Source organism: Drosophila simulans, chromosome 2L (genome assembly GCF_016746395.2).
Source record: "Drosophila simulans strain w501 chromosome 2L, Prin_Dsim_3.1, whole genome shotgun sequence".
NCBI lineage: Eukaryota > Metazoa > Arthropoda > Insecta > Diptera > Drosophilidae > Drosophila > Drosophila simulans.
The window spans coordinates 1,112,867-1,137,378 of record NC_052520.2 but is presented as its reverse complement, the minus strand read 5'-3'; the positions used below and the strand labels follow the sequence as shown (position 1 = coordinate 1,137,378).

The window sequence follows — 24,512 nt, the reverse complement described above, 5'->3', positions numbered from 1 at the left end:
TACTGGTACTATCTCTGCTGCTGCTGCCGCTGCTGCTGCCTCTGCCACCGGCGACCGGCGGCGTTGGCGTCGGCGTCGCCTTTCTTTGGCCGCTCCGCTCTCGTATGTTTTTTTCGGCTCGGCTGGCCGCTCGCTTCCGAGTTGCCGCTCAGTCTGAAAAGTTCATGTGACGCGTCGAGAACGTTGCGATTCGAGTCCGCTGCCCGACTTCTGATTGCCGAGGCAACAGCGACGGAATTCCGCATCTGGCATCTGCATCTGCATCGGCACTCTCGCCACTCGCAGCTCGCATCTGCTGCACCTGCTCCGCCGCACAGGTGGATCGCCCAGGTAACGGGAGCAGCGCGGCGGCTGATTAGCGTTTTATCACCGCATGTCACAGAAATCCATCGGATTGCAATCCATCGGGATGAGCGGCAACCGCAGAGTGCAGTGCAAATTAATTTCAGCAAAGTGAATGTGTGCTGAAAGACACTAAGCAGCCGCCAAACAAATACACTGAAAAGAAAAAATAATGCTTTAAATATTCAATGAAATGTATACGAGGCAGTTGTTCTCTTAAGTAATCTGGTGAACACAGATGAACTTGTATTCCCTCCTCGTAGTTTCTGCTCCTCCCCGTGGTTTTCCGCTAATGCGACTCTCTGGTTTTCTTGTTTTCCCAGCGCTAAATCTTTCGGGTTTTCGCGTGCCTTGTTGTGGTGCCTTTTGTTTGGGTAAGTGCAAGTGAATCGTGCGAGTTGCAGTTGATAAATGGCCACTCATAAGCGAATAAAGACGCTATCTGGGTGTCGCCTTATCGCCCGAATATCGCATTAAAACTAATTCAATTACGGCCATGTGAGCAGGGGCATGCAAATTGCAAGGAACGCTCCCAATAACACATCAGTAGCATATATAGATAAACCCACTTTGTAATTGGGTGCACTCGCAAGTTGGAACTTAGTTGTCTGCTCGTGATAATGTCATAATTGACGGCCTGTGGACGAGTTTGATTCAATTTGCGGGGGAAATTGAAATTGAGTTGCAAATGAGTTGGCAGCAAGTGACGAAATTATCGCAACGCGTTTGATAAAAAATTGATAAGGCCTCGACACGGTGGCAATTGAAAACATTTAAAATGGAAATTAACCCTTTTGTGAGTGGCAGAAACAAGCTGCAGCTTGGAAAATAAGTACACATGTGCACACGAGGCGTATACGTAACATGCACATTAGTTGCAAAAAGAAAAAAGCTCTCTTGCAGACTTTGTTAGCGATACCAAACAATGTTTCAATTAAAAAGGACTTGGAAATAGTTATCTAAAGTTTATAATTCCTCAACTAGTTTTCATTTTCGTTTCAAGCTCCACTGGGCGTATACGTAATATGGGAGCAAATCCATTAGCAAGGAACACAAGAAGGACTCCTGGGCGGAAACATGGCTTGATTTCAATTAAAAACAGTTAACAATCGCCATGAATAGTGAAATGATTTTTATGGGCCAATCGTGCGTATGCGTAATATGTGAGTGCCACAAGCGCCGCCCCGTTTAATTCCGCCCCCTTTTACGCCACGCCTCTTTGGGCCGTATTTTGCCGGTGAGCGAGCATCGCTTTGTATTTTGGCCTTAATGGAAAAAGTGTGTCCGTACATCAAATGGGTTATTATCCGTTTTGCCACGCTGGAAATGGCCATTTAAATTTATTGTCCTGGCCTGCCATGTGGCGTGCGGCACGACGTCGGAGGATGAGGTGCCTAAATCATCGTGCGACGGCGATGGTGATGCATATGGGGTGCCAACTGGTGGGGCTAAGTTTTATTTTATTTGGCTAGAGTTATTGCTTTGTGGGCCCTAGAATTACCGCACCCGAAGTGGTAAAATCCGATAGCAGTGAGATAAATGCGATGCGTATTTTCCCTTCATATGCTGACGCAAGCGCAAGCATCTTGAAATTCCGGCCAAATAGTTGGTCGAATATTTTCGAGGGATATATGACTTTAATCCGCGCTATTGAGCAATATTTTTGCCAATTTCTGCGCTGTCAATATCACTTTCCCTGCGCCTCCAAAAGGTTGAGTCATTCTTAATGCCTTCCCGGACAACTGAATTTATGCTGTGACTCAGCACGGGAAACTTATTGCATATTTAATTTACAACAATATCCATTCCAAGCCAGCGATGTCAGGAGAGGATGATGCCTGATTCCTGGTTCGCAAATCCAGCAACAGATAAGAAGCTAGTCAGCTGCAAGCCGGCTGTCAACCTAACCACTCACCGCTTACCGCCAGTCACTGCCCCAATCCCACTCGAAGTCCACCCACTCCCAACCACCCACTCCTCGCGTGAGCTGTGGCCATTAGGGGCGGGGGAGTCAAATCAAGTCAAGTGCGAGTGCAGGCAGAGATTACGCTTTTTGGCAGCTCACTTTTCGGCCGCCCGGAGGCACTAACAGAAATATGGCGACACTGGTGGTAATTTATGGGGAAGGCTATTGAGAAAACATTGGAAACTGAGATTAAATATGAAAATATTCAAGCACATTGTTAGTAAGTGCTTTAAGTAGAGAAGCTATAGAAGTACGTTCCCTTGATTTATTTATGCATTTATTTTCCCATTTAGTGGGAAAATCATCCTTACCTGCGTGTTTTTATACATGCGTTTATAATGCCCATTATGTTTCCCTGCTTTTCCGACTGCTGCCATTTGTCATCTGGTCGCCTGGCGTGAGAGCAATTAGACCAGCTCTGAAAAAACCCAAATCAGACAATCTGACCACTCTTGTTTCCCCATCTTATCCAACTGCTCCATTTTGGACTGCATTGATTTCCACTTTGGGAAAGCCAGGCGACCGGCTTCCTTTCGCTTTCGTTGGTGTTATTTATGAGTGCGAATTAATGTACCGCTGGCATGCACAACAACACTTTGGCCCAAAGGCGAAGGGACATGGCCAATGCCAAGGTGGCTTCACTTCACTTTGTTTGCCTAAATGCGGCGCTGTCGTCCATTTCGTCTGGGTGCCATTATTACGAGCGTTTCCGTTCGGAGATTTCCGGTGATTATTTCGCTGCTGGCCGGGAACAGTCATGATCCTGGGTGGTTCATTCCAAGCCGAAGCATGGAATGGACTCCTGATTGAATTAAGCCAAGCGATCCTGGCCAGCAATGCATAATGACACGCAGCTTAATTATGCGCACCCCACCCCTCCCTGGCCCACTTACCCTAATTGAAATTGATTGCGCAGGCTACCAGATACAGATACTAGTTACCAGATACCAGATACAATTTGTAACCGTTCGAGAATCAAAATTCCACCTGCCGAACAATCGGTCTGAATGCAGTTGTACTGATATTTCGTATCGATTAAAAGTGCCACACACAATAGTGCCAAAATGTATATTGCCACCAAAAAAACTCGTCGCTTTTTATCGTTTTCTGAAATATTAAAGTCATGTCAAACAATGCGCCAAAGGCGGCTCAATACACGGTTCTCTTTCTCTTCACTGATATAGAGGATTGTTTGTGAGGTGGGGGAACTGGCAGGGTGGGGCAATTGGGGGCACGAACGTACTATATACATACGTACCTATGAGATACTTTGAAGGCAGAAGCTAATGCAAAAGCCACAGCAAAGCCAAGTGGCGGAAATACTAGTAGAAAACAAATAAAAGAACAGGAAAGAGACGAATTAAATTCGAGCAAAGCGAACATGCTATACACTTGTTACGCAAATAATTGAGTTGAGTCTATCTGGAAAATTTAGTTATACAAAATGATAAGCTTACTTTCAGATTCAATTCAATACTCTATTGACTTCTGATTGAGCTTTTCAAACTGTCATGCTGATTAACACACCTTGCAAAAGGTGTTATCTGGCATTTAAACACATTTTCCGACTTTTCTCCATGGCCGATTGGCTTTACACATGCTTACAGCCAAGCTGACATGGCCAGTGACTTCGGCGGGCCAAGGTCATCCGGAGGTTGGCACACATGAATATGAATATGAATCTGATTCTGAATCTGAATATGAATATGCATGTGCGACAAAAATACACCTTCGATAAAAATCTTTAATCGCCGAGCCAAGCAACTTTTTTTTAAGAGTATGAAAAAAGCGATGAAAGAGGGAATGAAATTGTGGCAAGTTGAACGTGCTGCTGAGCTGGGCATTAATAGGTTTTTGACTTGCCATAAAACCGGCAGAGCGACAGCAACCCGAAAACAGAACAGAAGCCACAGCCAAAGAGAGTTGTCCATGTTGTCAGCGGTGGAATGAGCATGACATGGCCAAGATGGCCAAGAAAATCCCCTCCTGAGCCGGAGAGCTGGATCTTAAATTGCTCGTTGGCCTTTAAAAATGATTTTGGCCAAAATCAAAAGGGGCAGCGCTGTTCACGTAACTTTGCTTCAGTTCAAGCTGAACATTTTGGCAGCTCTTTTCGGGCCTTGATTAGGTTCGCCCTCGTAATTGGCCAGTTGCGGGTCTGTGGCTAATAGCATTTGACCGGTAATTGGCCACGTTGGGTTGGGAAATTAATGCGATTCTCCTGCACCGACGACTCGTCGTTGCCATGGCACTCAATAATTACCATGGGACTCCATCTGCTCCATCCACCACTCCGCACACCTCAAAGATTGACAAAAAACTAGAGAATCAACGCAATTAGGCTGGTTCACATCATTTTCGGCCCGGCCAACAACGCACAGCATTTGAGACATTTTTCGGGGAAGTTGGCAAGAGGTGAAGCCCGCATAACGAACTCTTTTCTTGTCATTTTGTTGCCTTCCGCTCGATTTTCAATTTGTCAACGGTTTTGTGTTACGAGTGCCCAAGTCTAGACGACAACTTAATCAGTGGAAGAGCTGTGGGCCAATGAATTGAATTGCCAGCCGGTAAATAAATGCTTGGTGGGAAATACAAGCTGGTTGTGAAACACTATCACTGAATCAATCTATACAAAATTAAGTGGCATCGAAGGGGTTAAATGAATGAATTTAACACTTTGCTTCGCCAGTTCGTCGGCTTTTGTTGTGTGTTTACAAATGTTGTAGAATTTCCTTCAATTGATTAAAAATTTCGATATGTGGCAAGTCCTTCGTCCCACCTGCCTCAAAGCCAGCGACTTGTTGGCAGCCTTGAACTCGGCGGGTAAACAAATTTGTTATCAGCTTAGTTGCATTTTTCCATTTCGTTCGATTCGAATCCATTATATTCATGTCTATTCATTTGTTCTCCCTCGCTTCGAACACACACACACAAACAGGTTCGCATTGTGTTATTCAATAGAGAAGCCCATCAATTTTCAGTGCTTTTCCGTCCTTCACTTATCTATTCAATCAGAAAGTCAAGTCCGTCGGAAAAGCAGAGCTCCTTGCCAAAAAATTCAACATTTTAAGACGGTCGAGGCTCCGCTGAACGTAGAAGCTTAACTTGTTCAAAAATTCATTTTGCCCAGCTTGCTTTTTCATTTTTCTGTTTACTCAGTTGCACTGCTGCTTTCCATCTCCGAGTTTTCCGCATTTTCCCCCTGCTTTTGCTCCCTACTCAGTCACCTATCTCCTCGGCTCCATCTCACTCCCACACACCGTCCGCTTGCTGTTTTATTTGCCGATTTAATCGCGTCTTGAAGCTTCCTTCCTGTACTTGCAGTGCTTGTGGGAAATGGCCGGGAAATGAGCGGGGAAATGGGCGAAAATGCTAGGCAGAGGGCAGTGGCATTTGCGAGGCGTAGTTGCGCCGACACGCGCACACAGACTCATAATCAAACGTAATGTGCTGTGAGGCAATCTATAACCACCGGCCATGCAACAGCTGGGCCTCCGTGGAGGGGGGTGATCCGGAAAAGGGGTTAGGGAAAGCAGCGAAAGATGAGAAAATGATTGCGAAGCCAGCAGGTCTTCAAGTTGTCTTCGCTCCATTTGAGTTTTGAGAACTTTATACGCTCGCGTATTAAATTCGATGAGGCTGCCAATGGATTCCGGGAACTTCGATTCCACTGCTTGTAATTGGTGTCCATATACTGCTCCGTCGAATAATTACATAATTAATTACAACGTTGTTCCGTCACTTAGCAGAGTGCGCTAATCATTGGATCAATTGTCTAACCGGCAAAGTTTGCCTTCGTGTGTTTGTTTTATGGCCCACGACGATTCACCCAATTAGCCATTGCAAGTCTTTGGGCATTTCCTCGAGGAAAGCGACTCATTAATTGAATTAAGCAGATCGATGGCATTGGAATCGAGCTTGCGAGCTGACAATGTCGAAGTTGGAACATCTTAATCTCGGCCTGCAAGTTCTGTAGACCAGACTGCTGGTCAATGACAGAAGACAGTAGAGTGTCTTTGACTTGTACTTGTGCTTCTGCTCGTCTGTTTGTTTGTTTGTTTCCACTTTTCACGTTTTCCACTCAGCCATTCGTTTGCCTATGCCACAGACACATGGCTGCCACTCTGTTTGCTCAATAAGTCAGCCGGCGGGGGCGTCCACGGGGCGTATGCTCAATGTGCCAGTCGAGCTAGATGTGCACACCGCTGACGTACGTAGTGGCTGTGGATGTGCTCCTCCTCCAGTCAGCCGAATGTGTCAAACGGCAATAATCAGTCCCAAGGCGAAACCAGTTGACAATGCTCGCACATCCTCGCTAACAGGCAAGTAAAGCCATTAGAAGCGCCAGCATCGCCGAGGAAGTGGGTTTACGTATTTTTTGGCATTGCGACATTATTGTCCCACGTGGCGTATGCGTAACATTCACAGCATTCAGAGCCGTCGGCAGTTCGCCCGCTCCGGCTGAGATGGGTTAAGGGTTCGACGTTGAGCCCCAAGGAGATGAGCTGAGGATGACCTCGGGGCCCGTCCGAGCGTTAACATACGCCAGACCCCTTGTCGCTGTCGCTCGGATCGTCTTATCAGGCGAATTGAGCTCTCATTCGCACGCAGCAAATGAATTCGCAAAAAAGAGAAGTCAGCGAGGGAAAGGAGGAGGAAAAGCGGGAAAAGCCAGTCGAAGTGGAAAATACTCTAGGAAATGCTGTGTGCCACAGATACATTGATGCCTTTGATACCTTTCCTATTGAAATCAAACTGTTTTACCAACCGGCCACATAATCGGTCAGAGGTTGTTTTAGGGGCAGGACACTCGCAAGGACACGTAGACAAATTGACAGGATCATGCATCTATAAATAGGGGGAGCCAAAAACAGGGACAGAAAAACGAGGAGATTGATTGAATTTCCGGCGCAGCAGGGGAATGGGAAACGAGAAGCTCCGAAATGTGAGGTTTCCACCTTAGTGACCAGGGTGTGGGACTCTTCTTTGGAAGAGTATGAATCCAAGGCGGTGCCATGTACATACACAGACACAAGTTTGGTGATGCGGGGTCTTTTCTACATAGGATCTCAGCAGCACACAGAGCCAGAGGTTGATGGAGTCGACTAAATTGACTTTATTGTTGTGCAAATAGGCATTGCTCTGCTCGTTAAGTAGGTATTATAATAATATATTTACATGGGTGGGGAAGGGGGGAGGGGTTGGAACAGTGCAAACAGTGCGTGCGTCTGCTCGTCACACTTAAATGTTATAAATAAATAAAACATGGGCATGCTGCGACACCCAGCAGCGCTATAAATATTTCATGGGCCCCAACGCACAAAGGCGCTGTGTCATTTGAATAAATAATTTTCAATAAGGTTTAAACAAATTAAGTGTAAATTGAATTAAATGCCCGCCTGCAGTGGCCGAAGCTGCGAACAAAACGAAATTATTTGCCTTTCAGAGCTTCAGAGTTTCCCCTTTTCCCGTTTATTAAACGAATGAAAAACCACTGACTCGTTTTAAATGAAAACCACCGCAGTTCATGAATTTTCAATTGTTGTTTTCCCCCCTCCGACCCACTATTTAATAATATAAATATTGTGTTTCGAAACAATAGCGATGCCTTGAAAGAATCATGTGCATAATGTGGCTCTTGTTTAAAAAAAAAAACAATGCAACGAAAGGCATATTGTAAATGCCAAATAAATTTTAATTACACCTGTCGCTGGCAAAAAGGGCATAAAAAATATTAAATGGAATTTGTTTCATAAAATATGCTAATATGGTTTAGTTAGAGAGTTCTTCTGATAAAACAAAAATTAAGCATGCGTATAAATAGTACGAATTTACACAATGAGCAGCTAAAAAAACCCACTTTTGCCAGCAAATATGGTGACATTTGCGATGTGTGTTTTTCCAGGAAATTCTAAAAATATTTTCCGCTCTTATCAGCCATGAAACGCTAATCACTCGCACCAGATTTAGCTCATCTGTTGCCATTGACACTCGACTATAATGCCCAAAATGTATTTTGGCCACATATTTCAGAGATAGCTCGCATTTAGCTACACAGCTTATCTGGTCATAATAATAATGAGAATGGAATGGCGCTTTATGAATGAACCTCTTTGGTCCCAGAGGGCAGATTAGTCGCTCATTGCTCTGGAAATTGTCAATAAAATAACAATTGGCAATCCAGTTCATTTGCGGAATATTGGCTATCATTGCAGCCAGGCTTCTTCGGGTGAAATGATATGTGTGAAATTAATCTTTTGCACATAAACAAAGTAATGCTGAATCCTGTTTATGCTTCCACTTGATTAATTTCGTGCAAAACCCGCCCAGCAGTTTGAAATGTTTGATTAAACGGCCAAGCGTAAATTTCATTTTATGAGCATTACAGCGAATTTGTTAACGGGTAAGCTCACCCATGGCCGGTCATTAATCTTCGGCGTTTTAGCTGAGTTTTCACGCATTTGCACCCAGACATCGGACCCACATCAGGCACATAATCCAGGCACTGCCCAAATACCCAAATACCCAAATACCCAGTTACCCAGATGTATAGATACGCACATACCCCGCGCGGTTGAAACAGTTTCGACTCAGCTGCCAGCGCGTTTAATTAATATTAATTTGCATTCCATGGCTCTGAAACTGAAGCTGCGACGACGTGTGATTCCCGGGGGTCTGGGAGGAAGAGCAGGCCAATCCATTCGGGGGCCAACAAAGTGATCAATGGACCCAATCAATGGCAGTGGCACGCCAGAAAAGCGTGGAAGCATGGAAATGTATCTGTATTTTGGTCGAGTCTGATGCTTGAAATATATCATAAACTTATTAAAGAACATAAGTTATTAAAGCACTGAAGTATCTGTAATCCACTATTATTCCAATAATATTTGCCAGTCCAGGGTATCTGGTAGTCGGCACACCACATATTTGTGGCTCTGCACAATTTTTGATTGCTTTCAATGGCGCTTAAGCTGCCGCTCCCCGGCGACTGTATCTGTATCTATACACATGTATCTGTATCTATATATGTATATGTATCTGTGTGTGTTTTGGGCTCACTCGGGCATTTCGGCGTGGGTGTGCGCCTTTTAATCGCCTCAATAGATTTGACATTCAGTTAACAGCACACTTTATTTCGCTCACTGTCTGGGGCAACCAGACTTTTTTTTTGGATACCACTTGACGGCGCTTAGCGGTGCGTGGCTCATAATTCAACTTCTCAGCGGAAGTTCCCACAAGGTGCTCCCACTCCCACTCCCAATCTCCAATCCCATTCCCAGTGGCCCCAACTCGTATGCCAAAAAAAAGGTACAAAACGAAACCAAGGAAAGCAATTTGAAAATGTACGACATTCCACACTCATTACACCTTATGGGTTTTCACGTTTTTCTATATCAGTTTTGGCCCTCCATTCCTTCTTGGTTTTTGGCCAAAACGGCGGTCTGCCGCTGCCACGCCCCCTGCGTCTAGGTGCGCCCATGCGAAATTCGCGTACAACTTCCGCGCGACTTTTGGGTTTTTGTATGCAAATTTCCATTTCTTGTTCCGACTCTTTTCTTTAGCTCATCTGTTTTTTTTTTCGCCTTGGCGCTGGGAAAATTTCGCTGTTGTCGTCGTCGTTTATTCTCGACTCCAGTGGACTTGGGCTTGGCTTGGAGCTGTCCGATGAGAAAAACATATAACAGCACAGTGGCGGAAATTTTCCAGTCTTATCGGTAGTTGCTGTTCGAAAAGTGTGTGGGGCACAGGTGCCACCCCCTGGGTTTTCCACCCCTCTGGTTCCACGGACCAAAGTCCAAGTATTTGCATTATTGCTGGCTCTTTGCTGCTCCGGCATCGGGGAATTACCTATAATGATGGTCGGTCGGTCGGTGGATTTCGCCTGCTGATGAATGGCTTCCTCTCGGTGGAAATTCACGATCATTAGGCACCGAAGTTCTGCCTAAATGGGAAAATTAAAATCGACGTTGGCGGGGAAATTGGTGGGAAAACATCGGGAAAATGCTTTGTATTTCTCTCTATCTGCTTGACCTCCCCATGTTTGGATTTTCACAAAAAAATATCGAGACGGAATTATAATAAAATAAGTTGGAATTTTGTGTTTAACTTGGCTTGAATATGCATTCCTTTGTCCGCTACTTTTGCTTCTTTGATTCCCATTATTTGCTTATTCAACTTTTTTATTACACTCGGCGAAAGTTGGGCAAGTTCCACAACTTATTCGGTTTATTGTTATCACTTCCCTTATGGAATTTGTGCAGATTTGGCAGCAGTGGTTACATGATTGGCTTCAAAAGTAGAAGTGCACCCCCTTTTCTCCCCGTGCACTCATTCATCCACTTTAGTGCCTTCGAGTCTTGTTCTCATTGTCGTCGTTATTTGTTGCTGGACTTGTAAGTAGCTCAAATGGGGAAAGTGGGGAAAGTGGGCCGGGTATAACGACATCGTTCAAGTTGAAGGACTTGACTGAAATTCGGTCGCCGTTGTTTTTGCTCCTGCTTTATGAAATTCAAATTGCAAATGGAGAATGGAAAATAGAGAGGTGAATGGCGTAATGAATTCTCTGGCTCTGCTTTACGGAGCGTAAAAACTAATTAATTACATGTGCAGATTGTGATAAGTTCCCTACACTCCTTTCATTCGCTCTAATTATTCATTTTTATTGCATCTACCATTACCATACTGCGCCATGGGTTGTGGCAGCCTCTGGTGCTCCACGATCGATTTCTTGGGCGGCTGTGGATGACACACTGGTGACCACAACAAGTGTCCTTGCGCCACTTTTTCTGCCACCCACAGTCGACGGCCGACAGCCTCTGTACTCTGCACATCTGCTCATCGCATTTTGGAGCATTTTCTATTTATATTCATCGGCCCCCAGGGGTCCTCCCCCTCCCCCCACTGCCCCTTTTCCAACCCATCTGCAGCATGCACTCTATAAACAAATAGAATTATGCGCTGTTTGTTATTTTTAATCACACGACATTCACGCACTTTTCTGGCGCCAAGTGCTGCATTGCAAAATATGTATAATATATTTAAATAAATAACGCTACTTAGTTGGTTATCCATTACCATGCATCCTTTGCCATCTCCAGCGGATGATGAAGACATCGTTGCACTCACTTTGATCTCATCCCCTGGATGCGAATTCACTTGAACTCGAGGGCGAACAGGAGAGTGCCAAGTCCTTATAATTAATGCCTGCAATTGAACTTGACCCAAAAATGAGTGTAAATTATTTTCAGAGGAAAATTTCTGTGTGGGAGACTGCCAAGGGGAGTTACTTCACGGGAAATTGCTGAGAGCTGACAAGTCTTAAATTGCGAAGGAACTTCGAGCCGTTTGTCTGCGAGATTTATAGGATGGACAGGAGGGTCTAAGTGGGTCAATTGGTATTTCTGTGAATATGGCAAGAATTTATGAGCTTCAGGAATTAAGAGGATGTTGCCATTTGCAGAGGTGAATGTGCGAGGATAAAAGGATTACAATGCAGGGATTTATTACGAACGTAAACAGTTTAAATCAGGAAATATTTCAGCTCATAGTTGGGCAATTTTTCATTCTCCCATTAAAATAAGTTGATTTGAAATGATGTGTAAGCAAACACAATTGTAAACTCAATTTTCCTCTGATCAATCAATACAATTGGATTTCCCAAGAGTTCCTGGAAATGTACTTATGTTTTTCTATCACTTGTAAGTAAATTCGATTGCTTTCTCCGCTTACCTGGAAATTCTCATTTCTATTGAATTTTATCAAAGAGCAGTTACTTGAACTTCCATAAGAACTTGTGTGATTTCTATATCCCATATGAGCTCAGCTTCTCAAAGTGCTTCTTATTCTCATTAATGCAAACACTTTTGACCCAGTTGCGCGAATGCTTTCACTTTTCGCCAGCTGAAAGTTCCATCTGGCTGATATAAACTATCCTTTCCTAAGCGAATCTTCGCTTTCCTTCCCATCATTCATTTTTCAACTACTCAAAGTTTTTGAGCTGCGAGTCGCTTCTGTTTTGCTTTGATATCAAATGCATTCACGCTTAGTTTTGTAATTAAAACTGTAATTCCGCACAGATACTCGTTTGGGTGAGGGGAGCGGGGGTTGTCATTAGCATGTAAATGTATGCGTGACGGGGGGAAACCCCATTCAAGATGGCCCAACTCCTCACACACACACACCATCGCAAAGGAGCCTGCCTGCTGCCGTTTGATAAGTGGGAAAAGTGTAAAAATTTCGTTGCATACTTGCGAGCGCTGAAATGAAATTGCGGCTGCGACAGCTGGCACGAAAATGAAACCGAAAACTCTGCGCTTGTATGCGTTCGTGCGAGTGTAGATGTGAATTTAATTGTGACACCCACACAATCGCACACGCACACAGACACCATAGACGTGGCCATGGTTACAGTGGTTTAAACTTCATTTAAATAAAAAGATGAGAATACGACCATGTGCCAATTATTCATTTTTAACTCAAAGAAAGGGACAGATTTGAATGCTGAAAAAAGGAAAATATATGTTCATGTCATGGATTATTGCTTATGCAAGCGAAATATCAACCATAGCGTGCTTAAAGTGCCAAAATGCTTTTTTTGTGGCATTGCATGAACTTCACTCATCCGAAGTGAAATGAATAAATTCTACAATTTTTGCATTAGTCTCACGTAAGTCTAATACTATTATTTGGTCCTTCGCTGTAGTTTCACTCACATCCTTTGTGGCCGTCAGTCAATCAGAAGATGGCATCGCCCGTCGCCAACTTGGCAAGAAAGTTGGGCCAGTCCTGCGGCTTTTATAATAATAATTTCAAGTGCTTACGGCTGAGAAGTATGTACAATGTGTGTATGTGCGTGGCATGCGGGCCCACCGTATCTGTATATAAATCGTTATCCTTGTAACGCCTTGTCGCCTGCCGGTCGAGTTTCGCATTCGGGCTTAAACGCTGCGCCTTCGCTCGCTTCCTTCCTGGCCGACTTCCTGTCATGGTTGAAGGGGTGGGTGTGGGTGTGGGATTGGTCCTGCCGATTGCTATATAAACATTATGGCCCGATCCCTCGATCCCTGCACAGTGTTTGCCATTGCCGTACTTTATTCGAGACGACGTGCAGGAAATTTGAGCAGAAAATGAAAAGGGAAGAAAATCCATTTACGTAATTACTTCCAGTTAACTTTTGCCTCGCTGCTCCTGCTGCAAAAGGATGCGCGCCCAGTTCCTTATTGAATTATTGAAGAATTGCTTGCTCGCTCATTGGAAATCTGTTTCCGCCGCCGCACTGCCACCAGTTGAGTTACAGCAGCCACCATATTTCGATGGAGTACAGTCCGTATCGATTACATTTCGGCCAAAAGTTTCCCATTTCCGTGGCCCTCCGACAAACGTTAATTATATTTGGCCAGCAACATTTTTTTACGAGGGTTTCATAAGCGCAAAGCGAAGTTGCATTTAATTATTCTAATTTATGGTTCACGGAATATCCATCATCGAAGTTGGTTGTAACCAAGACCCCGCGAATCTGTGTTCATGAACAATCTTTTTGGTGATGATGGAAATGGGAAATTAATGACCCACTGGCGTTTCCTCTGAGCGAAACTCATTAAGGCCACCTATAAATACCGCACATGCCTTTCAAATTACCAGGAAAATATAGCTATAATTTGTGTTAGTTTGAGCTAAGTATGGGGATTGTTTTTCGAAATGAATTGGCTTAAGTGTTGCCTACTTTTTTGCAACTCCAGCTAAATCCTCTTAAAATCTCAACACATTAGGGCCAATCTCTACAAGTACATGTAGTTAATAGCGAAGTGAACTATGGGAACCTAAAACAATCAACTCACGCTGCCATCAAATAGAATAAGACTCTTACGGAGCTGAAGAAATCAACTTGGCTTAACTCTTCTCCTTCACTTACCAACTTTCAGTGGCCCCCTTGTCGGAAAAGTCGGAAAAGTGTTTGCAGACACAGCATTTAATAATGTAAGACTGCCCTAAGACCTGCCGTTCTGTAATTACACGCGAGTTGCGGAGCAACCGAGGCAGCCACGCCACTCGACAGCGCCAGGACGCCAAGGAAAGGACGAAGCCGAGGACCAACAAGTTGCCAGCCCAGTGAGGAACCCCAGGACTCCCAGGAAGCGAAAGCAGCAAAACGGCAGCCGTGGATACCAAGGCGCTGCGCAGCTCAGCCACTGTGAAGGTGACGTCGGCGGCCACGCCCCCGCTGACAACGACGACGACGCCCCTGACAATTTGTCAGCCGCCCCCGCCCACTCCGCCCTACCAGCGGCTCACCAAGGCGCTGCAATGCGATCCGCGCTGCGGCCACGAGGTGAGTGCAAATTGAAATGCCTGCGGCGGCGATACCCAAATCAAGGGGTCCGTCTCCAGCTGGGCGCCTGGTGGGCCACTCACCTGTGAGTTTGTAGGTGCTCCCTTTCGCCGCGTGGCCGCAATGGCTCGGTGGATGTCAATTACCCCGCCATTAGTCATGCCACTCGCTGGCAGACCAACTTTTTATATAAATTTCGAGTTAATTGGCAGCGGAGGTGCGGAATCTTGGGGAAACAGTTTAAGGAAATGCAACTTTGTGGTTTGATTCAAAGTCAGGCAGGGTCAACATGTCGTATACGTGATATGCTTCGCACTATGAAGTTGGCCACACAGCGCAAATTTGTATGCCATACTTTAAATCAAATAGATAGACAGTATTCCCATTTTTATGTTATAGCCCACTCAAAATTACTGCCAATAAATGAAGAAACTGGAAGATTTTTCACACCCAACATGAAATGGCCACTTAGATAATTTTCGCATCCCAAACAGCCGTGCCGTAAAAAACAAATATCCTGCGCATCCTGGTGGTGCCGCATCCGCGAGAGCTGCAAATTGTTATGGCAGAATTCATCTTCGCATTGTGTCGTGAACTTATTGTGCCAGATTCGCGTGTCCTTGTGCATGATGAATTGTGTTTCATAAACAAGTGCGTTTCGAATGCAACCTGTTTAGTAGCGCGGAAAAAGCGGGGGTTACCCCAACACACGGCGCTGACGTCACGGCGAAAGCCAGGTTATTGTCGCTTGTTGTTTTTGGGCCATGTTCCGTGTACTCGTGTCGGTGTGAGCCCCGCCCTTGCGCGTGTGTGGGTGTGTTAGCTAATACACAAACCCTCTGCTGCAGCGCTGCAATTATGCATGGGTTCAAGGCTAATTTGCAGTGGCGATGTGTTGGTACACTTGAAGAAAATTAGCATACCTTTGGGTTTTTAGAACTCATTGTTAAATTAGTTATCTAATAAGAAAGTCAAGGCTGCTTGTTATTAAAGACTTAAGTTTTTTAGAAAAATATTAATGCAGCTTTCAATAAGAGCCCTTAGATTTTTGGCCAGTGAACTTGCGGATTTGCTGTCTTTGTGTGAGCTCGTTCGCCGCCTATTTGGGGCTTGCGATGCAGAATGCGCGTGTGACCGAACGCCAGCTATCCGCATTACGTATACGCCGCGTTGCGTTCCTTAATTAGCGCCCGCCCGCCCCTCTCGATGGCTTAAAGGTGGATTAACGAGCAAAAAACAGAGCGAGCGAAAGCCAAGCGGTGAAAGGAACGGCGAGCAACAAGCCAAAAGCGGCAACGTCAACGTCAAGTGCAGCGCGCAGTTCAAATTACATTAACAAAAAAGAGTGCCGCACTTGACCTTGGCTAATTGCAATACCAAGAATTCTTGAACGGAAGGCTTCGGGGGCATAAATTACGGGAGCGGTCAATGTTAATTGCTGGAACATGTGTACTTTCGAGTATCAAGTAATCGCTGCCTCGGATTACTTAACCTTAAGACGAGCCTTGTCCCTGGCGCAAGTGTTCCGGAAATGCCGCGACTTTTGCCACAACTTTGATGAAAGCGCAACTAGAATGTGTATTAATTTCTCTCGTGGGTTGCAAGGACAAAAAAAAGGAATGCACTGAAACCATATTAACTTTTCCGGAACAGGTAACCATCGGCCGTCGCATTGGCCTCTACAGATTCTGTGGCGACATCGGACGCGGCAACTTCTCGAAAGTGAAGCTCGCTGTCCACCAACTGACGCGTGGTAAGGAACAGATCAGAAGGCTACCAATCAGATTAGGGATTAACCAAAATCTTACCGGCTTACAGACAAAGTGGCCATTAAGGTGGTGGACCTGGATCGGGCCGGACTGGATGCCAAGGCACTGCGAATGCTGTCCAGCGAGATAGCCACTCTCGAGTGTGTGCATCATCCCAATATACTGAGGTGCAAACGAATGCCATATGTGCCAGAGTTGGACCTTTATCTTCCCTATGTTTTGCAGGCTTTTCGAGGTGGTCGAAACTCTGGGCCGCGTCTACCTGGTCACTGAGTGGATTCGTGGTGGCGAGCTGTACAACCACATCACCCAAGGCGGTCCGCTGCGCGAGATTCATGCGGCTCCGTTGCTGAAACAGCTCCTCCTGGCAGTCAAACATATGGTAAGCTGACTCCTATCTATAGAAATTTAATTTAATTGTATCTCAGCCAAAAATCAATATTGTCAACTGGGAATCATGCATTTTAAATCTTTCACACAGAGATTTATGGCCCATTTAATATTAATTTGCCTGCGTGTTTCCATTATTCAATTATTCCATCTGTGCAATTAATTGAACTCAATCGCACTTGCAGCACAGTCTGGGCTACGTGCATCGGGACATCAAGGCGGAAAATGTCCTGCTCCTCTCCGAGGATCGCCTCAAGCTGGCCGACTTCGGTTTCAGCACCCAACTCATCAATGGTGCGGGTGAACAGCCAAGCCAGTCCGCCGGCAATCTAATCAACTTCATTCCCTTTGACAGGTGCCAATCAAAAGCTCGACACGTTCTGCGGATCCCCTCCGTATGCGGCGCCCGAGCTCTTCTCCGATGACCACTACATAGGGGCGCCCGTGGATGTGTGGGCCCTGGGCATCCTGCTCTACTTCATGGTGGTCGGAAACATGCCCTTCCGGGCACCCACGATTCCCGGCCTGAAAGCAGCCATCCTGAAGGGTGACTATCTGCTGCCCGGCCAGCTCAGCTTGCCCTGCATAAGACTTATACGTGAGTGGTTATATATTAATTAAAGATAATGCTTTAACTTGATATCTTCTTCAGAACGCATCTTGATCCACATACCCGCCCAGCGGCCAACCATCGACGACATGCTGAACAGCCAGTTCGTGACCTGTCCCAAGCTCAGTGCCGATCTGATGCAGTGGGAGATCAACCAGCACACCAAGCCGGTCAAGAGGTCCATCTTCTGGGTGCGCAGCAAGTCGCATCGGTTGCGGAAATCTGCCTCACTACGGGATCGGTATGCTGAGGTGGTCAAGAAGCCGGCCATTAGCATGAACACCAGGCAGCAGGACGAGATGTTTGTGCAGAATTTCCTGCAACCAATCGAGATGGGACACGAACTGTTGGTCCCGGTGTCAAGTCAGCTGAAGGAGCCGCAGTCCACCGAGCAGGCGAAACGTCCAACCAGGAGGTACATGTTCTGCGGCAGCCTCAAGAAGAAGGTCACTCCTATGGAAACGGAACCGGAGAAGCAGCTGGCCAACGGTGGACAGTGCGGTTCGGCCAAGATCAATCCGTGGAATGTGGAAGTGGCCGAGGATTGTCCCCTGTTCAAGAACTATGACGCGGAGACGGGCAGCTGCGTCATGCTGCCCACGAACACCGAGGATCTGAGCCAGCTAGGAGCCCTGGAGTTCGAGGCACGCCAGATCCTGGCCGAGCTGGGCCTCACCTCCGAGATGCTGATCAACGCCAGGCAGAGTGGCCCGCGCTCCGACATCATTGGCGCCTACAGGATCGTGGTCAATCGGCTGCAGAAGCAGTCCTGGCTGGCTCGGAAGCACGTGGAGATGGCGCTGCACAGCGAGCCCAAGGCGGAGAAGCGGATTGAGAGATCGTGCTGCATACTCTAAGACATCCGAAAATAGTTGTTGAATGTTCATATTACTCTCCTGGTTCCGCTGGGTCCTTGAATTCCCCGAGAGGAAAGGCAAACTGGGTTTCTCAGCCACTGTGCGCTTTTGAAAGGAATCTGAGGTTCAAAGAACTCAAAAAGTAGCTCAAAAACCTTTCCTACTAGAGGCTAGTCCGCCTTGATCAGCTTTGAATATCCAATATTCTACTGTTAACTCCCAGTGCTTGATTTTGAACCAACAAATTGAGATTAGAAAATTTTATAGCGAATACAATATAGAATTTACCCAGAATATCCAGAAATGGGATGTATGAAGTGCTAAACTTAAATTCATTCAAAGATCAAGAATCAGAAGTCCCTTGAATATGATTAGCAAGGAATCTTCTGACTTGGTACGCTAGGAGACAGTTGGATACTCTGATCTGCAAATCCCAGTTTGCCTTTCTGCGGGAATCAGCCCGGAAGACCAGAGGTCAAGCCCAATTAGTGTCAATTCGCCAGCTGCGTAGCCGCGTGTTTGTTGTTAACGTAGATTCCTGCATCCTCATCCTGGTTACTCATTCGAGAAAGTTCCTTGGTTCGTGTAGCTTCAGTTTGTCCAGACGTTGAGCCCAGAGGCGGATGGCAAAGTTGATATATACATGCGTACATATATATAGATATATACATATAGTCCAAGTATTATGTATTTAGTTGTTGGTCCATTTTTGAGCATATACAGACGAATATACGAAAGGAAAATGAATATTACGAATACAAACATATAATTATACACCGGGCTAAGGCGATTGCCTCGATCTCATCGAGTCTTCAATGTACAACGTTGCATAAAAATGTTTAATTGATCATCAAAAAGCGGTGTGTGTCCGTAAGTGTCGCTCTGTGTGTGTGTTTTGCCAAATTGTCTCCCGTGGAGTCAATCGCGTACAATAAAGCAGCATTATGAATCGCTAAGAACCGCATTCGTACAAATCGTAAACATACTAAAATCTAAATCTCAACCACTCGTCTAATTATGCACTCCAGCCTTAGTTTATTGCATTCGCAGCATCCGCAGGGGCTCGACCTCCCGGCCCACTCGTTTCCTCCTCTCCTCGTCCACCTCCTCATTGGGTGCTCCACTTTCGCCTGGCTGGGCTTTATCTGCTCTGGTGCGGCGCAGGCGCTCCGCCGGCGACCTCTCAAATGACGGCGCTCTCACTGGGCTTTTTGCCGCTGCCACTGGCGCCGCTACAGCCGGCGTCGCTGTCCCTGCCGCTCTCTTCTGGAAAATGGAGTGATTTTATTGAGTGAAACCGGAGTGGAATTGCGGACTGTTGATTCAGACTGCGAGCTGTGAAGCTCGAAGTGGTCTTAGACAACAGAAAGAATCAACTTACCAACTATGGCAAAAGAGTCCGAATCCGAGGTGCCCGCGGGCCAATCGATGTCCGGCATGGTGGGCCAGTCGATGTCCTCCGTGGTGTCCCAATCGACCGCGCGGGTTTGACTGATCTCGAAGAGCGCAGGCGAGCAGAGGCTGAGCACCTCCTCCTTGAACTTGGTTAACAGGGATTCGAAACTATCACTGGTCTTGCAGAGGAAACAAACCGCCAGCGAGGGGTCCATGGCGGAGAAGTTCAGGCGAGCTGCATGCTTTTGATGGTAGGTCTCGTCGTAGTCCTGTTCTGCCGCAGCAGTTTTCTGTGCCACGGCGCCCGTTCTCTGCGTGGTATGGGGATCCAAGTAGAGAACCTCATCGTCCACATAGCCCAGGAAGTACAGAGCCTGGTTTGGCCGACCTCCGATCATGCCACAACTGCTGTCTAGTTCAAGGCAGCGCTTTAAGGCAGGCACGTAAAGTGGGTTAATGTCTGTGATGCCCAGGCGCAGGGGGATTATGAGCAGCAGTGGCTTCCACGAGCCTCCTTCGCGGCACGACGCATCTACAAAGTGGCCAAAGTTGTTAGGGAAATAGTCGGGCTATTCAGACCATTTTTCACACTTACATACGTCATCCAATACCACTGTGCTATCCATGGCCACGTGAATCGCCAGAGAGCTCCAGTCATCGAAGCGCACTAGCTTTCTGAAATCAGCAATTGATCATCCCACTTCTTCACCATGTTAAGCTCAATGATTTGGTCTTACTTGAGAATCTGGGCTACTGTATTCGGTCCCAGCCACTCGCCGACCGCTTTGTTCTGGGACTCTCCCATCTGGGCAATCTGGTGTATGGAGTAGAAGCTATTCCTCACGTCTTCAAAACGGTTCACAATCTTGAGGTAGGTGGCATCACGGCAGTCCGGCGTCCAGAACCAGTCGCGTCCCAAATGTAAGTCGATCAGGGCCTGGGCGAGAACCATCTGACCACAGCGCAGCATGCAGCCCCAACCCTTGTCCGTGGTGAGCTGGACTTCTCCCAACGGCGAAAACCCATGGCGGTATGTGCACCACAGCCGAGACTGAATGTCGCGTCGGATGAGCTCGAGCTCTGAAAAGGAAAAGGGTGTTTTGATTATAGATTACAGTTTGGTATCCATCTGTGATGGTCATATCGATGTCTATCGAAAAAGGTTGGGGAAACCCCTTATGACTCATCCTGACCAATGTGCTAGATTAGTACGCAAATGTCACGAGTCCAGAAGGCCTCGGCTTACCCTGTATGGCGTTGTACTTCTTTCCCAGGACCCAGACGTCGGTGTTTCTCCGGGGAATGTCCTCCGGCTCTCCGCTGCCCACCGCCTGACCAACTGCGCTGGCGAGGACGCTGTCTGGGCCCAAGTACGCCTCGAAGACGCTCTCCATGATCCGCGCTAGCTGGTCGCTGAGCCCAACCAGCATCTACTGCCAAGTGCGCTGGCAGAAGGAGAAGGGGGTGGACACCAGGGCCTCCGCTGCTCGACTACGGGCTAATTGCCTTCGAATGACGTTCTGTTTTTCGGGTGGGCCTTTGTTTTGGCCTTTGTTTTCGCTGGCAGCAACGGCAATGCTCCTGCTTCTGGCCCGAGGTCACAGGGGTTTCATTTGTTGTTGGCAGTGACGGGCGCTGATTACAAACTATGCGATAACCAGCATTTGATCAGTCTGCGGCTCGTTTAGTTTGCTTTATTTTTCTTTTTTGTTGATTACAACGCAGTGACGTAGCTGTTAGTATGACCGCAACTGATGAGGTATTTTACTTCGGCAAAATACCAAACGTTGCACTTAACATGGCCATAACATAGGAAATAACAGTATTTTCTTAAACTGTTAATAAAATGCATTCGAAAATGAAGTTTTTTACAAAATATTTAATTGTTTTTATTATTTAAAGCAAATTATAGTTTAGTAACAATGTAAAAAACTTCGAAATTGCACTTGCGAGACTTCGAACTAGCTACGCTACCTTGAGCGCGCAGAATTTGTTGTTCAGATCGAAGAAGTCGTTTTCGGGATCTGCATCCTGGACCATTTCCGCATTGGGATCCGCGTTGGCCTCCTTTAGCTCCAGTTTCCTGGCCGCCTGACGCTGCTTCTTCAATCTCTTCTTCTGCAGGGCCTTCGCCGCCGTCGGATCCACCTCCAATCGCTTCCAAGTTGGTATAAACTCCGCGCACCAGTCGTACAAGTAGCAATAGAAATCGAACATCAACTTGGAGTCGGGCAGCAGGAAGTTCTCTACATGGTAGCGGACATCGGCACGATTCCTCAGCAAATCGTATATGTTGTAGAGAAAGGCACCGCAGTAAAGCTGGTTCATCCTTGGACTCAGTAGCGGAAGATCCAAAAGGGAGTTGAGCCCATTGAGTTGATAGACCACAGCCTGAAATTCAGCAAATGCGTGGATAACCGTGGTGGAGTACAAGTCGAACTTCTTCTTGAAGATCTCCTGCATATGGAAGTGCGGCAGTAGGCGCTGCTGCGTTAAATAGCAGTCCGATTTGGGTACATGAGCCATCCGATCTGGAACAGAAAGCTCTAGAAGAGCAGGTTTGATGCCGCGCTTGATTCCCTCGGCAGCTTCCTTATCCCTTACTGCTCGCTCTGCCTTCAATGTCTTGCCAAATCTCTTGAGGAAGGTTTTAACCTCTCGTTCAGCAGGGATTGTAACGTCTATGGTTCGTAGGACAACCAAACTGAGGATCAGCGAGTGAAGATGCAGCAAATCACAGTGCTCAGAGCGATGTAACCAGTAGATAATGGCCAGAAAGTACAGCCTCAGATCCTCCGGCAACTGGTCGAGCTTGCTGAACAACTTCTCCGTATCCGCATTGGGAACATTGTCTTCGAATACAGCTCTTAGATGCCTGGCATCCGGCGAAAGAGGATCAAACGCATAGGCAGGCGTCTTTTCAATGGGCATCTTGATATACCTCACGTTCGTCACTCGCAGAGCTCTGGTGAGGTAGGTGAGATAGGGGACTGTCAAACCATCCATATCCATATCCACTTCCAATGGTGGCTCCATTTTCTCACCCTCTACGTGATGGAGAAGAGCGAACACGTAGTTCAGGATGGGTAAGGCCACTTCATTGGAGTCGTGGAAGGGAAAGTGTTCGATCTGTGGGTTGTTGATGTACTTGCGCAGGTGCATAAGGTCCACGAAGCTGCGGGGCAGGTGCGCGGGATATAGTTTGTCCAGAAACCATTTTGGGAAGAGTAGCGTTTTGTCTTCTACTTCCAACTCGAGACCTTCATCCGTCTCCTCTTCTTCCTCCACATCATCACCCGAATCAGCCTCTGGATTTTCGCCTTGCTTCTCTTCCTCCTCCTGCTCCTCATCTTGGTTCTCAGCTTCCTCCTGATCCTCGCCTTCTTCGACATCTGATAATTTTTCATCGGGGCTAGCCGAATATTCATCGTCACTGCATTCCTCTTCACTGACGGGTTCTATATACGGAAAAGCATTCTCGTAGTGCTCCTCGAAGTAATCGTAGGCGTGGCACAACTCGTTGGAGTAACCAGAGATGGCTGCATTCACTTGGGAGACCAGGGAATCACGCTGGTTCTGCAATAATATAATTTTAGGCATGAGTCGGACATAGATATCTCAAGCCACGAACCTTTTTCAGTCTCGACAGCACTTTCGCCAGAGCAGACTCCGCCGTTTCCTCCTTCAGCCATGTGAGAATGACCTGTATGCGCTTCTGCTGAAGCTTTAGCTTGCGACTTCGTCCTGCTTTGCCCATTCCCGCGGCAAAAAAGTTCTTGAAGGCACTGCGTGCAATATAGTCATTGCCCAGGAGGGCGGCAAAAAGGGGTAGCTTCTCGGGACTCAGAGTTCCTCGTCCGCAGAGATGGGACACCCGGTAGATGCAGCAGTCGAGGTACTTGTAGGTCTTGGAATTCCCTTTTGGGCTAGCTGTCTGCTCTGCGGTTTGAATGCCAGCCACAATCTTGTTGGCCCGGGTGCGCTTCTTCACATTCTTGGCCTCGCAGTGGCGTAGATCCCGGCTGTCCTTCTGGTTGCTGCTGTTCTTGTTCTTCACCTGCTTGGTGAGCACCTGTTGCCGACGGAATCGCTTAGTATATGATGGAATCCAAATAACTTATGCCTTACCTTAACAGTCAGGGTGATCAGCGGGATGTACTTGACGTTGTGGATGTAGAAATCCGAGTCGTAGGAGAGCACTGGGCAATTGAGTTTCCTGGCCAGAGCAGCCAACTCGTCGTCCGCCTCAAAGACGCACCTCATCACCGGGACTCCGCAGTCGCGCACAGCATCCACGAAAACCTCCTTGAGGTGCAGCGGGAACAGCGTGATGGAGGCATTGGGGTTTATCTTCTTGATCACGGAAATCTTGTTGCGCAGCCGGGTGCTCACGGTCCGCAGCTTGCGCTCCTCGTACCCGCCGTCCATGAGCACGTAGGGCCGAATGTTGCACTCGGCCAGGACCTGGAAGAACTGCACCACGGCGCGGTAGAAGTCGTCGTAGTCGCCGCCGAAGGCGGAGTAGCTCCCGGTGACATCCTTGTACAGATTGCAGCTCAGGTTGTCGCCGTCGATGACCAGCGCCGTGGAGTGCAGCTCGTGCGGCTTCAGGTAGATCTCCGCGCGCTGCGCTATGTAACTGGTCAGGCCGCGGACTCCCATTTTCCCGGCGCTTGCCTATATTCCCAATTTCCTATTTACCTATTTTCCGCAAACTTTAAAAGCGTGCTAATAGTGATGTCAGTTTGCAGTGCGATACTATCGATGTGCATATCGATGCTTCAGCGTGACCGTTCGCTGCCGTTTGGTATATCTGAGCGATTAGCTTGGTATCTAAGGTATTTTCCGCAGCCGG

The 24,512-nt window shown here is 46.9% G+C and overlaps 3 protein-coding genes and 1 long non-coding RNA gene across 4 annotated transcripts; 2 read left to right on the top strand and 2 right to left on the bottom strand.

The window, feature by feature from the left end:
- The first annotated feature begins 122 nt into the window (after nucleotides 1–122).
- LOC120284335 lies at nucleotides 123–14,385 on the top strand. Its single transcript, XR_005543529.1, has 3 exons — nucleotides 123–330; nucleotides 666–716; nucleotides 14,230–14,385. It is a non-coding gene; the product is annotated as an uncharacterized LOC120284335 (long non-coding RNA).
- Nucleotides 14,386–14,422: 37 nt separating this feature from the next.
- LOC6730526 (CBL-interacting protein kinase 15) lies at nucleotides 14,423–19,218 on the top strand. The gene is made up of 7 exons (XM_016179223.3): nucleotides 14,423–14,636; nucleotides 16,290–16,389; nucleotides 16,455–16,572; nucleotides 16,631–16,787; nucleotides 16,981–17,089; nucleotides 17,151–17,393; nucleotides 17,448–19,218. Exons 3-7 carry the CDS (start codon nucleotides 16,517–16,519, stop codon nucleotides 18,260–18,262), a joined length of 1,380 nt encoding a protein of 459 aa, XP_016022981.1. The 5' UTR covers nucleotides 14,423–14,636; nucleotides 16,290–16,389; nucleotides 16,455–16,516; the 3' UTR covers nucleotides 18,263–19,218.
- LOC6730525 (cysteine protease ATG4B) lies at nucleotides 19,081–21,423 on the bottom strand. The gene is made up of 5 exons (XM_002077668.4): nucleotides 20,904–21,423; nucleotides 20,395–20,737; nucleotides 20,253–20,332; nucleotides 19,644–20,189; nucleotides 19,081–19,528 (listed from the first exon to the last, which is right to left on the bottom strand). Exons 1-5 carry the CDS (start codon nucleotides 21,085–21,087, stop codon nucleotides 19,446–19,448), a joined length of 1,236 nt encoding a protein of 411 aa, XP_002077704.1. The 5' UTR covers nucleotides 21,088–21,423; the 3' UTR covers nucleotides 19,081–19,445.
- A 93-nt stretch (nucleotides 21,424–21,516) lies between these two features.
- On the bottom strand, nucleotides 21,517–24,453 carry LOC6730524 (protein asteroid). Its single transcript, XM_016179349.3, has 3 exons — nucleotides 23,786–24,453; nucleotides 23,289–23,729; nucleotides 21,517–23,233 (listed from the first exon to the last, which is right to left on the bottom strand). Exons 1-3 carry the CDS (start codon nucleotides 24,317–24,319, stop codon nucleotides 21,623–21,625), a joined length of 2,586 nt encoding a protein of 861 aa, XP_016022979.1. The 5' UTR covers nucleotides 24,320–24,453; the 3' UTR covers nucleotides 21,517–21,622.
- Between the last annotated feature and the right edge of the window lie 59 nt (nucleotides 24,454–24,512).